Source organism: Solanum pennellii, chromosome 6, assembly GCF_001406875.1.
Source record: "Solanum pennellii chromosome 6, SPENNV200".
In the NCBI taxonomy this organism is placed as follows: Eukaryota; Viridiplantae; Streptophyta; class Magnoliopsida; order Solanales; family Solanaceae; genus Solanum; species Solanum pennellii.
In genome coordinates, this window is record NC_028642.1 from 1,237,239 (window position 1) to 1,248,719 (window position 11,481).

Sequence of the window (11,481 nt, forward strand, 5' to 3'; positions counted from 1 at the left end):
CCCGAGTTTAATACACAGTTGGCACATGTTCCCATGACGTGCTAATGTGTATAACTTTTGCATGCTTGTCGAGAGTCAATCTAGAACATTAGTTAAAAAGTAAAGATGTGGTAAGTCTAAATGGGTTAAACCGACTTAAGTTGATCCCTCCCTTACACCTAGTACAACACAAATTACAAACTATTAGTCCTACAAGTATAAAGACTACGAATCCTACAAGTATACGAACTATGTGTTAGGACCGAAAATAAGCAGATGTAAATGCGGAAGCTAGCAAAACAAACCTCGAAAGACTACGAGTAAGAAGACAACGAGAAATATACCAAAAAACACAAAGATTTAACGTGGTTCGGTCAATCGACCTACGTCCACAAAGGAGATGAGCAATCTACTATAAATATGAGAGTACAAAATACAGAGAGAAACAACCTCAACCAATTCACTCAGAATACATGGGATGTTCATACAAGTGATAACGTATCAAGCTTGTGACCCACAATTTCTCCCCCTAACCAAAACTCTCAAAGCCATTAAGACTACATTGTGAATGCTGATTAAGTTAGAAGGAACATGTCTCTATTTATAGGGTCCTAAACCTTTTCCTATAAGAAAAGGATTAGTCAATTCAAAACCTTTTCCTACAAGGAAAACTATTTATGGTAAGAAATTTAGGGCAAATAAAACCAACACTATGAATTTGAATACGAACAACAATATATCCAAATAAATTATATCTATATATCTATATCTATATATATTGATTGTTATTTTGGTGGATCGACCAATCAAACAACATAAAATTGAGGCTAAATCTAGTCCACGATTCCTGCCCTAGTTGTGTGTAGTGGTCCCATAGATCTTTCTTTCCCCCAATAAATTTGCAGTTTACCTTGTTTTTCGCTGTTCATCAGATTCTCCTCTCCTCTTTGCTTGGTGAAATTTGGAAACCGCAATTATTGCATTAAAATAGTCAATTTTTTCATTCAAATTCGATTTATTGATTGCTCTTTTTTCGCATAATTATCCTCCCTTGTTGTGCACAATTTGTCTGCGAAAAGCTGATCATTTTGAATCATGTAATTAGGGTTTTCAGGAAAAAAATTCAGTTTCTCAGAAGCTTCTTCCATCACGTTTTCATCATAGATAAGTTGAATTTTTTACCTTTGATTTCATTAATGACTCTGGTTCAGATTTTGTTGTATGTATCTTTTGTATTGTAATCTAGTAGCAAAATTGTGTATCTTGTGAGCGAGGTGTGTGTGCAAGCTGGCTCGGACACCATGGTTATTAAAAACAAAGAAAATTGTGTGTCTTGTGGTTAGTGTTGTAGGAATTTTTGTATATGATTAGTTATTAACTAGAAATATGAAGCATCAGAAGAAGAAAAAGAGATCAAAATCTTGTAAACAAGTTGGGGTTGGTAATGGTTCGTTGCCATCTGGGAATAGTAATGATGGAGGGGAGAGTGTTGTGACGGCGTTAACGGAGGCATTTACCTCTGTATCTATGGAGGAAGCAACATGTGCTTATAAAGAGGCAAATGGGGATTTGAATAAAGCAATGGAGATTCTGGGTGATATGGTGGAGCGTAAGGAAGAGGATAAGATCACTACTTGTTCAAGCTCGAGTGGAAACGTTGGTTCAAGCTTGGATTCGAGTAACTCAGAGGTGTTTGTTGGGGGTCATTCCTGGCAGAATTCAGTTCAGCGCAAGGCTAAGATAAAGAAATTGGTGGCTGCTACTGGAACTGTATCGACGATGATAGGGAAGGATTATGTGAGAACAACTCCAAAAAAGAGTTGTTCAAAGCTCAAGGGGTTACATGATGAAACATCAAGCAACGAAGATGTTGAGCAGTTTTTGTGTTCCATGCTTGGGGAAGATTCTGATTTGAGCTTAGCTGTCGTCAGAGATGTGTTATGTGAGTGATCTTTTTCAGTTGAACATTAGCATTTGTAAAAGAAGTAAAAACGAAAAGAAAAAAGAAACTGACAGAACTAGGTTATCAGTAGAAGGTGCAATGCATGTCTAGGTGTGGTGTTGATCATGAAAGATTATATGTGCTATATCGTTTGTGATTTCCATGGTTGTATCATTACTGAATTCAGTATCTTGCTAATTTTGTTGCGTGCTGATATAAACAATTTAGACAAAGGTACTTGTATAGCATATGTCTTCCTGAATTTTTTCAAACTGAAGAAAAAAATAAAAAGCATGTTGAAGCAAATCAATTTGTATCAGAAGACTGCCCTATGCACGAAGTGTTCCCAGGCCATAGCAAGTGAATAGGTTTACACTGGATGTAGACTTCCTCTTGCATTTTGGCAAAGAGGCAATTGCTAAACCTCAAACGTATATCCTACACGTCACTTTAGGTCACTAAAAAAGGTAACTCTGTTGTTGTGCGAACACTCAACCTCAATGTCTAAATTTAAAAGTGATTTCTGTTGCATCATGTGTTACTTTTCAAGCTTAAAATAAGTGCTACTTTTTGTGTGGTCATGTTCAAAACTATATTGAAATGAAATGAAAAACAGATAGAGATACTCTTCACTTGGTTAATGGGCTTGTAACTAGAACTTCTGTTTAATGCAGGTCAATGCGGATATGAAGTTGAGAAGGTAAAAATAGTTTGACTTACCTGTTTGTTTCAAATCAAACTTGTTTGCTTTATGGAGGTTTGAATGCATTTTGTTTTCTCCCCATTCAAATATATCGTTTACCATATAACTCAGATATCATCTTCTACTTTATGATGGTTTCTAGAGAAGATCTGGTAATAACTCTTGTTATCACATTGTGTTTATAATTGGATCCTCTAGGGTAAGATTGCATTGTAGAATCCTTTGAAACTGATGTGTCCAACACTTGTCTGCTTCCATTGTCATGGCACATTGGCTTTCTTGACAGACCATTCTTTTTGTATTTCTTTCGTACATTATAGTGATGTAATTTAGTCTTTAAGTCTTTTCTAGGCTTATATGACTCTTGGGGTCGTTCTCATTTATTGTGACATCATATCAAGTTCATCATTTTAGTTCTATGATCTTAACTTGATGCTTTGACAATCTGACTTTAAACTTTAGAGGAATATCAATATGGACAAATTGGTGACTGTGATTTGTTTAAATTACTGTTCTGATTCCATTTTGTAGTATAATTTTGTCCTCAGTGTCTTATTGTTGTGGCAGGTTTGCTATTTTCACTTTTCTTTTGAAGCGATTCTCCTTTAATAGTGCTTGTGCTTCTCTTCTAGGCTCTGAGTGTGTTGCTTGAATTATCAGCTTCCTCTAATGAGAAACCTAAGCTTAGCGACTGTAGTGCAAAGTGGAAAGAAGAGGCTGTGTTTCTTCATTCAAGTGATGGTGTAGGTTAATTTTCTTATCTTCTACAGTCCATTTATATGTGATTTACCCATTTGTAACATTATTGTTTTTGTCTGCTTTCCTGATTGATTTTCATATACACTAACTGGACTATTTAGCTTTATTCTCTTTAATCTCCCCTTTATCCTTCAATACGACCTATTTTCTTTCTCTCTTGGTTCTGATGTTGTAGTTTGCAAGTGTTGTCTAAATGCTTCATAAGAAGTTGGTATAGTTCATTGCTTTTAATAAGTTATTGTCCTCTCCCATTTGTGACTCATCATATTAAGCTCAAGGTACCTTTTTAGTCTTTGCACAACATGGTGTCAATTGGAAATGGCTACCTTTCAGCCTCAATGTGTTGGTAGTTGGGATTTGGTTGTTTTTTTGTATCCAAAATGTTTTGGCAAACATTCGGGGTTGAATGTTAAGAACTAGAGAAGGTGGTGTTACCTCTCAAAAAAAAAAAGAACTAGCAGAGGAGGTCTATGTGGAATATCGTCATGTTTGTTAAAGGAAAAAATGGGGTCAAACTAATAGAAATCTTGCAGTTGCCTTTTTAGTTGTCTGTAATAGGGGTTGGTTCAGTCATAAAGTGTGGTTTTAAAACCATTGAGGAGCTTAGTGGAATTCTTTTTCAATTTCAGTTTCAAATATGCATACCTCCCTGTAGTTAAATTTTTTGTTCAACTGCAATAAATTTGACAGTCTGTAGAACTCTCTTACTAAATTAGTTCAGATGATATAAATGTCTGGTTTTCAGAGGATGACCTAATGCTTAGTGAAAATTTTCTTGCAGCTTACTGACTGGACATCTGATTCTACTTCTCATTCATCTGAAGGCGAAGTTCTAGATAATGTGTGGTTTTATGGGCCTCCTGGCAGGTAATTTTACAGATATCACATCATATATTCATGTTCCAAGAAAATTAACCTTTAGAACTTTTTTGAGCAGTAGGGCATGTGGATTTTTAATTACTCTCAATTTTCTGATGTTATTGAAATCCTCAATTTTTACCCCAACCCAACCCCCTGGCTATTTGGTTTAGTTTTTTACCAGCCCACCCAGCCCAGGTGTCTGGTTTAATCTTGGTGTGGAACTTCTAAGACATCTGGAACATGGATGTCCAACATCTGGTAAACCATGAGTCGGGCAAGGTGAAATGGAGCATGGGCTTAAAATTTACCCCAAAAGTTAATTTGTGAAGGAGGATTGTCTAAGACTATATAAGGAGACCGCAACCAATTTCTTTCACCAATAGGGGACACTTAACACCCCTTCATGCCAAGAGCTGGACACTAAAAGCATGGACCTACCCCTGACTCAATGCCAAAACTAGCTCATGAGATGAAGATTGCCTAAGATCATATATGAAGACTAATTATCCAAGCCCCAACTGACATGGACTTCTAACACCTTTAATTGGAAGTGAATTCTAGAAGCCTTGTTACTGGATCAAATTATTATTTGCTTTGTTTCAGGAATTCGTTAAAAGTTCCTGCTGGAAACTCTGAACATTCTTCATCATCTACAGTAGGAAATTCTGGATCACTACTTCCTCAAGATATCCTGGAATCTTTGTTCAGTATGCCAACCCCCAAGAGTGTTGAACATGAACCAACTACTATGAACTGGAAGAATGTAGTGAAGAAAATGACATCTCTGGGACAAAGATTTGGATCTTGTCCTAATGATATTCCACCACTGCAGCATACTCATGGTACTGTAACAATTCTATCTATTCATATTTTGAATTTTTCAGATGTAAACATTGTAAATGGATTTGCATTTTTTTAACACTTTCAAGAGACTTCAGATCTATTATCATCATGATTCTTCAAATATAAACATTTCTTCATGCTACATTTATCAGTTGAGATCTGATTGCCCGCTAGAGAAGCCTCTTTTTATATATAAACCTGCCAATTTTCCTTGCAAAGTAGCTTTTTTTTATTGTTAAATTTAATTTATCCTGACAGAATAGGTTTTTTTGAGTTAATGAAATTGTTGACTGGCCATTCAGGGCTGGCATAGTTTCCCTGTTGCCACCAAAAGACGAATCTTCCCAGGCATTTTTTATATGTTTGCAGAAATTGGGTTCCTCTCTTTACTACTTTGAATATCTCTCTTCTGCAGCTGAGGGAGCTGAGTATCAGCTGTTCAGGGAAACTGCAAAGCAACATTGGGAGTCAATGAGATCCCATTATCAGAAGGTATGCATATTTATAAGTTCTTCATGTTATGTTCTTGATCTGGATAAATCTTCTGATATGTAATAAGTTTGGATACATCTGTTGATATGTTTTAAGTTTTCATTTAAGGGCTTGAAAAGTTACATTGTGCTGCAGGCTGCAACAGCTTTTTCAAATGGCCAAAAGGGACATGCTGCTTATCTTGCGGATCAGGTAATGAAAACGTAGGAGCATGTATGCCTCATAAAGTGATTATGATTCATTTTCTCTATTTTCGATGTTTACTATTGCTTGTTGGAGCAAATTTGAGGCATTTTTTAAAAAAATAATGTCTGAGGCATATTAAATACCACATATTTGGTGCGTTTGTTGTATATAACATGCCAATGCTAAACTGTCATGTTTGTGCTGATTGAAAAGGTCTTGACAAGGATTACAGTTAGTTATCAAGCTTTTCTTTCTTTCTCCTTTTTTTGACAAGTAAAACTTTATTCATATGGCATTGAGTAGATGTGTTATTTACAGCATGAACCACCAGCACCTCCCTTTTGTAAAAGTAAGGTAGCTGATGAAAGTCATAAATTTATCTACATCATCTACTAGATCCATTTTGTGCAAAAAACTTAAGCTAGCATTCAGCCCCGAATTCCCAAATATTTTTTACAAATCATTTTTGGGTGAAATTTCACCATGCGTTTTTTGCCATAGATTCTGGGAGAATATCTGACTTATATAGTGTGTTTCGAAACACGTCTTGAACTGTACCTACTGAATAATTTATTTATATAATAGGCTAATATATATATTCTCTCTCTTTCTCATGTGGACACTGCTTCAGGGTAGGCTACACAACAGAAAGGCTCAAGAAGCTGATGCAAAGGCTAGCCAGGATATATTTGCAGCTAGGTGATTACAGATCGATATCTATTTTGTTTTTCTAATATCATCTCATTGCTCTATTAGTATTAGATGTCCCTGTTAAACTGAGCTTCCATTGCAGAAACAAGAACATAGAAAATATGATAACTATTGACTTGCATGGCCAACATGTCAAACCAGCAATGAGGCTTTTGAAACTGCACCTTCTGTTTGGAGCATTTGTACGCTGTAAGCATCTTGCCGTGTGATATTTCGTGCCAGAGTGGACCACATATTGGAGATCGACCATATATTGGTGATTTAATAAATTCATAATATGTTTTTTCTTTTCTTGGGCTCAGCTGTTAGGTTGTTCAGAGTTATCACGGGATGTGGGGCACATGGCGTTGGGAAGTCAAAGCTGAAAAACTCGGTAAGGAACCCTAATCTCACTTTACTCTTTTAAAGTTTTTGTTGTTAGATCCAGTGAACGTGGTCTAGTTCCCTTTATTAGTATTATTATTATTTGTTAGTACTCTCCTATGTTATTCTTCAATTTTACTGTTACTTGTTGTTTTCTTTGATTTGGCAATCGTATTGTTTGTTGCTGCTACTGTTCCTTTTTCCATTGTTCTTTATATGGTTTATTCAGCGTTGTATTCCTTTTCTTATTGATTTTGATATGTTTTACTTGAGCCGAGGGTCTATAGGAACAACCTCTCTACCTTTACAAGGTAGTGGTAAAGTTGCGGGCACCACACTCCCAAAGCCCACTTATGGGACTACAGGGTATGTTATTGTAGATTCATTGAGCATTAAAGCTTAAAAAAGGTTTCATTTGACATTCTAACACATAATACAATAGAACAACATACCCATTATAATCCTACAAGTGGGGTCTGGATAAAATAGTACGTTTTCTGTTCTTCATTTTAAAAAACTGTAAATGTGAGAATCTGCCCTTCGTATGCTTATCATGGTACAGTTATTGTGAAGCTCTGTTGCTATTTGCAGGTAGTTGAACTTTTGAAGAAAGAACATATTGAATGGACTGAGGAGAATAGAGGAACATTGCTTATCAAGCTCGATGGACGAACGAATTTTAGATTTGTAGATACTGATGATGATGATGAAGATGATAACTGATTATCCCGTAGCCATGGTTGCTAGCAATTGGGCGCCGCAGATTTTAGCATTAACAGTGGCGGTAAATGTAATTAACATCACTATATAATCTTGGTGCTAGGTGGTATAACCTAGATTATAATATTTTACGACATTTACATTCTTCTTTTGTTAGTGTGAGAATTGTAAATTGTGTATCGTAGCTCTAAGCATTATGCAGCGTTATAGCTAAGCTCATGTATCAGTGTAGAATGCACATTATTTTAGTAACTGTAATACTCATTTATTCTGGAAATCTTATGCTTTTTCATCATGAAAACTTCCAGTTGAATATCTTGAGCTTGTGTAATTTGGGTGTTTGATAATGAAGTTTTCGTCCAGTAAGTCTTCGAATCTTCTGAGTGTGAGGCCCCCTTCCCCCTCTCTCGCTTTACACAATAGAATTGTATAAATCGTGTTTCCATTTGTATAAAGCGAGAGAAAATTGTATATACACATGCAAATACATATATTTTCGTCCTGCCTAATTTTCTTTTGTCAACTCTCTTTCTCGTTTTATACATACACAAATTATATAATTGATTTGTATACTACTGCTTTCTTTTGTATATGTATAGCGAATTATACAATTGATTTCTTTGTATATGTATAGCGAATTAATTATACATAATTATATTTGTTATGGAGCGCAATTATGCAAACTTTGATATAACATACAAATATGAACTTTTTATTTGCTATATGTGAAAGTTGTTCTATTATTTAATCAATTAGATGGGAAACCTAGATTCACGTACTTATTTAAAATTTTAATTTAATCTAGGGATAAAATGGTAAATTCAATTTTTCATCTCTGAAGCTTCTCACTTGTAATAATATATATAATTTATAATATATATGATATGATATGATACATACTTTGAAGTCTTACAAAAGTTGGAGGAAAAAGAGTGAGTAATTACCATATCGAAACAGAAAGCAAACACACAAACTTGTTTTTGTATAAATAGGTAATAAATAGTTATTCACAACTTACTAAAGAATACCGCGTGTGCATTACAAATAGTGGCATACACTTGTTAAAAAATATGTATGAAAAGTACTACACATTGTAATTTTTGATGAAAAAATATATCTTAAAATGTTAGTTAAATTTTTATAGTTTAACTCTAAAAATAAAAATTGTAACAAATAATAGTGGACAAAGGAAGTAATAATCAACTTGCTTCTCATATCTTGTCCACCATACTCCCATATCTTCTTTTCTAATTATATCTCATGCCCGTACATTCATCTCAATCTTCTTTTCTAATTATATTTCATGCTCGTACATCCATCTCAATATTCTCATTTCTGCTAGGGCTGGGCATAAACACCAGAAAACCGAAACACCATACCGAACCGAATTTTTTCGGTTTTTCGGTTTCGGTTCGGTATTCGATATATATTTTTATATTTTTTGGTATTTTGATTCGGTTTTCGGTATGTGATTTTGTGTAATTCGGTATTTCGGTTTACCGAAATATATTATATTATAATATATATTTATATTATATTAATTATTAATATTAAATAATAAATATTATAATTTAAAATAAAAAATTAAAAAGTAAAAGACTTTTTGATATAACTATTTTTAGCCCATTAAGTTGAAAATCAAACAAAAAAATTTGTAAATTTTTGAAAGCCCAACTAAGCAGGCCCATTAAAAAAACTGAAATAACAAAATCGAACCGAAATAATAAAAACCGAACCGAACCGAAATATTTTGGTTCGGTATTCGGTACACAATTTACAAAAACCGAAAACCGAAAAAAAAAACCGAAACCGAACCGAAATACCGAATGCCCACCCCTAATTTCTGCAACTTTCATTTTTTAAATATAAGAGTTTATGAGTGGCCAACATTTTGCTCAACTTACAACATAACCGATCTAGCTAAGCCTCTATAGAACTTGTCTTTAAATTTTGGTGGCACCTATTTGTCGCACAAGACTCTGGATGTGAGTCTCCATTTTATAAGTCTTTTCTCCAATACGATGAATGACAACTTCGTCAATCTCTCCATTATCTTGGATAACATATCAAGATACTTAAAACTTCCTTTCTTTTGAATGACCAAATTAAGTATCAAACATAACTTCCACATCAAATTCATATGTTATTTTACTAAACTTGCACTTTAAGTATTCTATCTTTAAATATTAGATTCACCTCCTTTGTCTGAATAACTAATTTTTCATATCAATCATTCTCTAAAAGCAAATCTAACAAAGGAGGATAGCAAGCAATTACAAAGTTAAATGAACTCTTTAAAAATAAATTGAAAATTTTCGATATTGATTTGGTGCTACATATTTAACCCTATTGAAGAAGTTTGAAAGTGTGAAGGGAAAACTTTTGTCGTTTGTAGCAATGGGAGCCTCAAACGGGAGAAATGCTCAGATATTGGAATAGAACTACAAGTATTGGAGAATGTGTATGTAGTAACTTCCACGTCAAGATCTATGAGAAACCGATTCAATAATTTCAGTCGATACCTTTGAAAATGCCGAATCACGAAGAAAATTAAATATCAAGTGCGAAAAAGCTCTCGTTGCTTTGAGGATATCTATTAGCTAGAAGTTTATTGATCATGTTCGCGATGTAATTAGCTCTCCAAAAGATGTTTGGGACACGCTCGAAAGACTGTTTACCATGAAAAATACAACGAGACTATAACTATTAGAGAATGAATTGGCAATGTTACAAAAGAGAGGTATGTTCTCATATTACTTTTTGCGAGTCTAAAGTATATGTGCTGGAATTTTGGAGATTGATCCAAAAGAGAAGATTAGCCAGTCACGCCTACGACGCTATCTTATTTGTGGATTCAAAAAGATGTATGGTCCTTTTGAACAAGAATCTGTCTTTAGATATGAACTCATATTTGCCTATACATTTTATACAAACATTCATTCATACACAATAACCTATTGATTAACTCATATTTGCCTATACATTTTAATACAAACAAACTTTGAACATACATGCATATATCCAAAGAATGCAACATTTTTATCTACATGCATAAACATTGACGATCAAACATACCATTTTGCACTTCCAAATAATAAAACAAAGTGAAAAGGCTAGAGCACCACTAAGGGGTCTGGTGAATAAAAACTTTTCATCTTTGATTAAAAGTCTCGAATTCAATTTTTGGATATGAAGAGTCTTATTAGGTAGCACTTTTTCTTTTACACAACCAATATCCCGATTAATCGAGACCCCAACGCGAGTGTTCAATGTTAAACATCTAGGGTTAAGAGAGCGACATTATGTTGTATGATTGGTTTAAGACAAACAATCCCATTTAAATATTACTAATAATAAGAATCGCCGTATTTTGAAACAAAATCATCAAGCAAAATATTGGAAAATTGGAAAACTAATTGAATTCCAATAAAAGAGTGGACAATTCAAAGAAAAGAAAATTTTAATAAATGAAATAAGGAAATATAACATATTGAAAGAGATGTGTTATTCTTGTTTATTTATATATTTTTGGTTTATTTCGTTCTTTTACTTTAAAACAACTCAAGTTAGAAAAAAAAAATTATACCATAAAATATTTTTTTTATGTTATGCTAAATTAACTTTCTTTCCGTACATTATTATTATATTCTTATTTCATAGAAACATTTTCTTTACTTTTTCCCCTTTTATTTTCTTGAGTTTAACTTTTCCTAAATAGAGTCCGAAACTCAAACGGTAGAAAATATTAACAAAAATTCCAAAAGGGTATATAAAATTTTATATAAACCAAAACGGTAAAATCGCTCCGCCGGCAGCGATTTACTTCAACTGAAAAAGTAAAATCGCTGCCCCAGCAGCGATTTTGCCAAAAAGTTTTTTTCTTCTTACAAATCGCTGCCAGGGCAGCGATTTATAAAAAAAA

At 33.9% G+C, this 11,481-nt stretch overlaps 1 protein-coding gene across 2 annotated transcripts; it reads left to right on the forward strand.

Annotated features, from left to right (window-relative positions):
* The first annotated feature begins 816 nt into the window (after positions 1 to 816).
* On the forward strand, positions 817 to 7,874 carry LOC107023358 (SMR domain-containing protein At5g58720). Of its 2 annotated transcripts, XM_015224030.2 has the most exons (12): positions 817 to 1,921; positions 2,596 to 2,621; positions 3,257 to 3,367; positions 4,165 to 4,250; positions 4,848 to 5,086; positions 5,503 to 5,579; positions 5,715 to 5,771; positions 6,397 to 6,464; positions 6,559 to 6,665; positions 6,779 to 6,849; positions 7,127 to 7,205; positions 7,431 to 7,573. In XM_015224030.2, the coding sequence occupies exons 1-12, from the start codon at positions 1,366 to 1,368 to the stop codon at positions 7,436 to 7,438; spliced, it is 1,485 nt and encodes a 494-aa protein (XP_015079516.1). In that variant the 5' UTR covers positions 817 to 1,365; the 3' UTR covers positions 7,439 to 7,573. The 2 variants fall into 2 exon arrangements, with proteins under 2 accessions (XP_015079516.1, XP_015079515.1); XM_015224029.1 differs by lacking the exon at positions 7,127 to 7,205 and having other exon boundaries at positions 7,431 to 7,874.
* The last annotated feature ends 3,607 nt before the right edge of the window (positions 7,875 to 11,481 follow it).

Bases quoted from the DNA above. Each gene is read 5' to 3' on its own strand.
- LOC107023358 (XM_015224029.1), top strand. From the start codon at position 1,366: ATGAAGCATCAGAAGAAGAAAAAGAGATCAAAATCTTGTAAACAAGTT. The intron at 2,622-3,256 runs GTAAAAATAGTT...CTTCTCTTCTAG, and splicing joins GCGGATATGAAGTTGAGAAG to GCTCTGAGTGTGTTGCTTGA. The intron at 3,368-4,164 runs GTAGGTTAATTT...ATTTTCTTGCAG, and splicing joins TTCTTCATTCAAGTGATGGT to CTTACTGACTGGACATCTGA.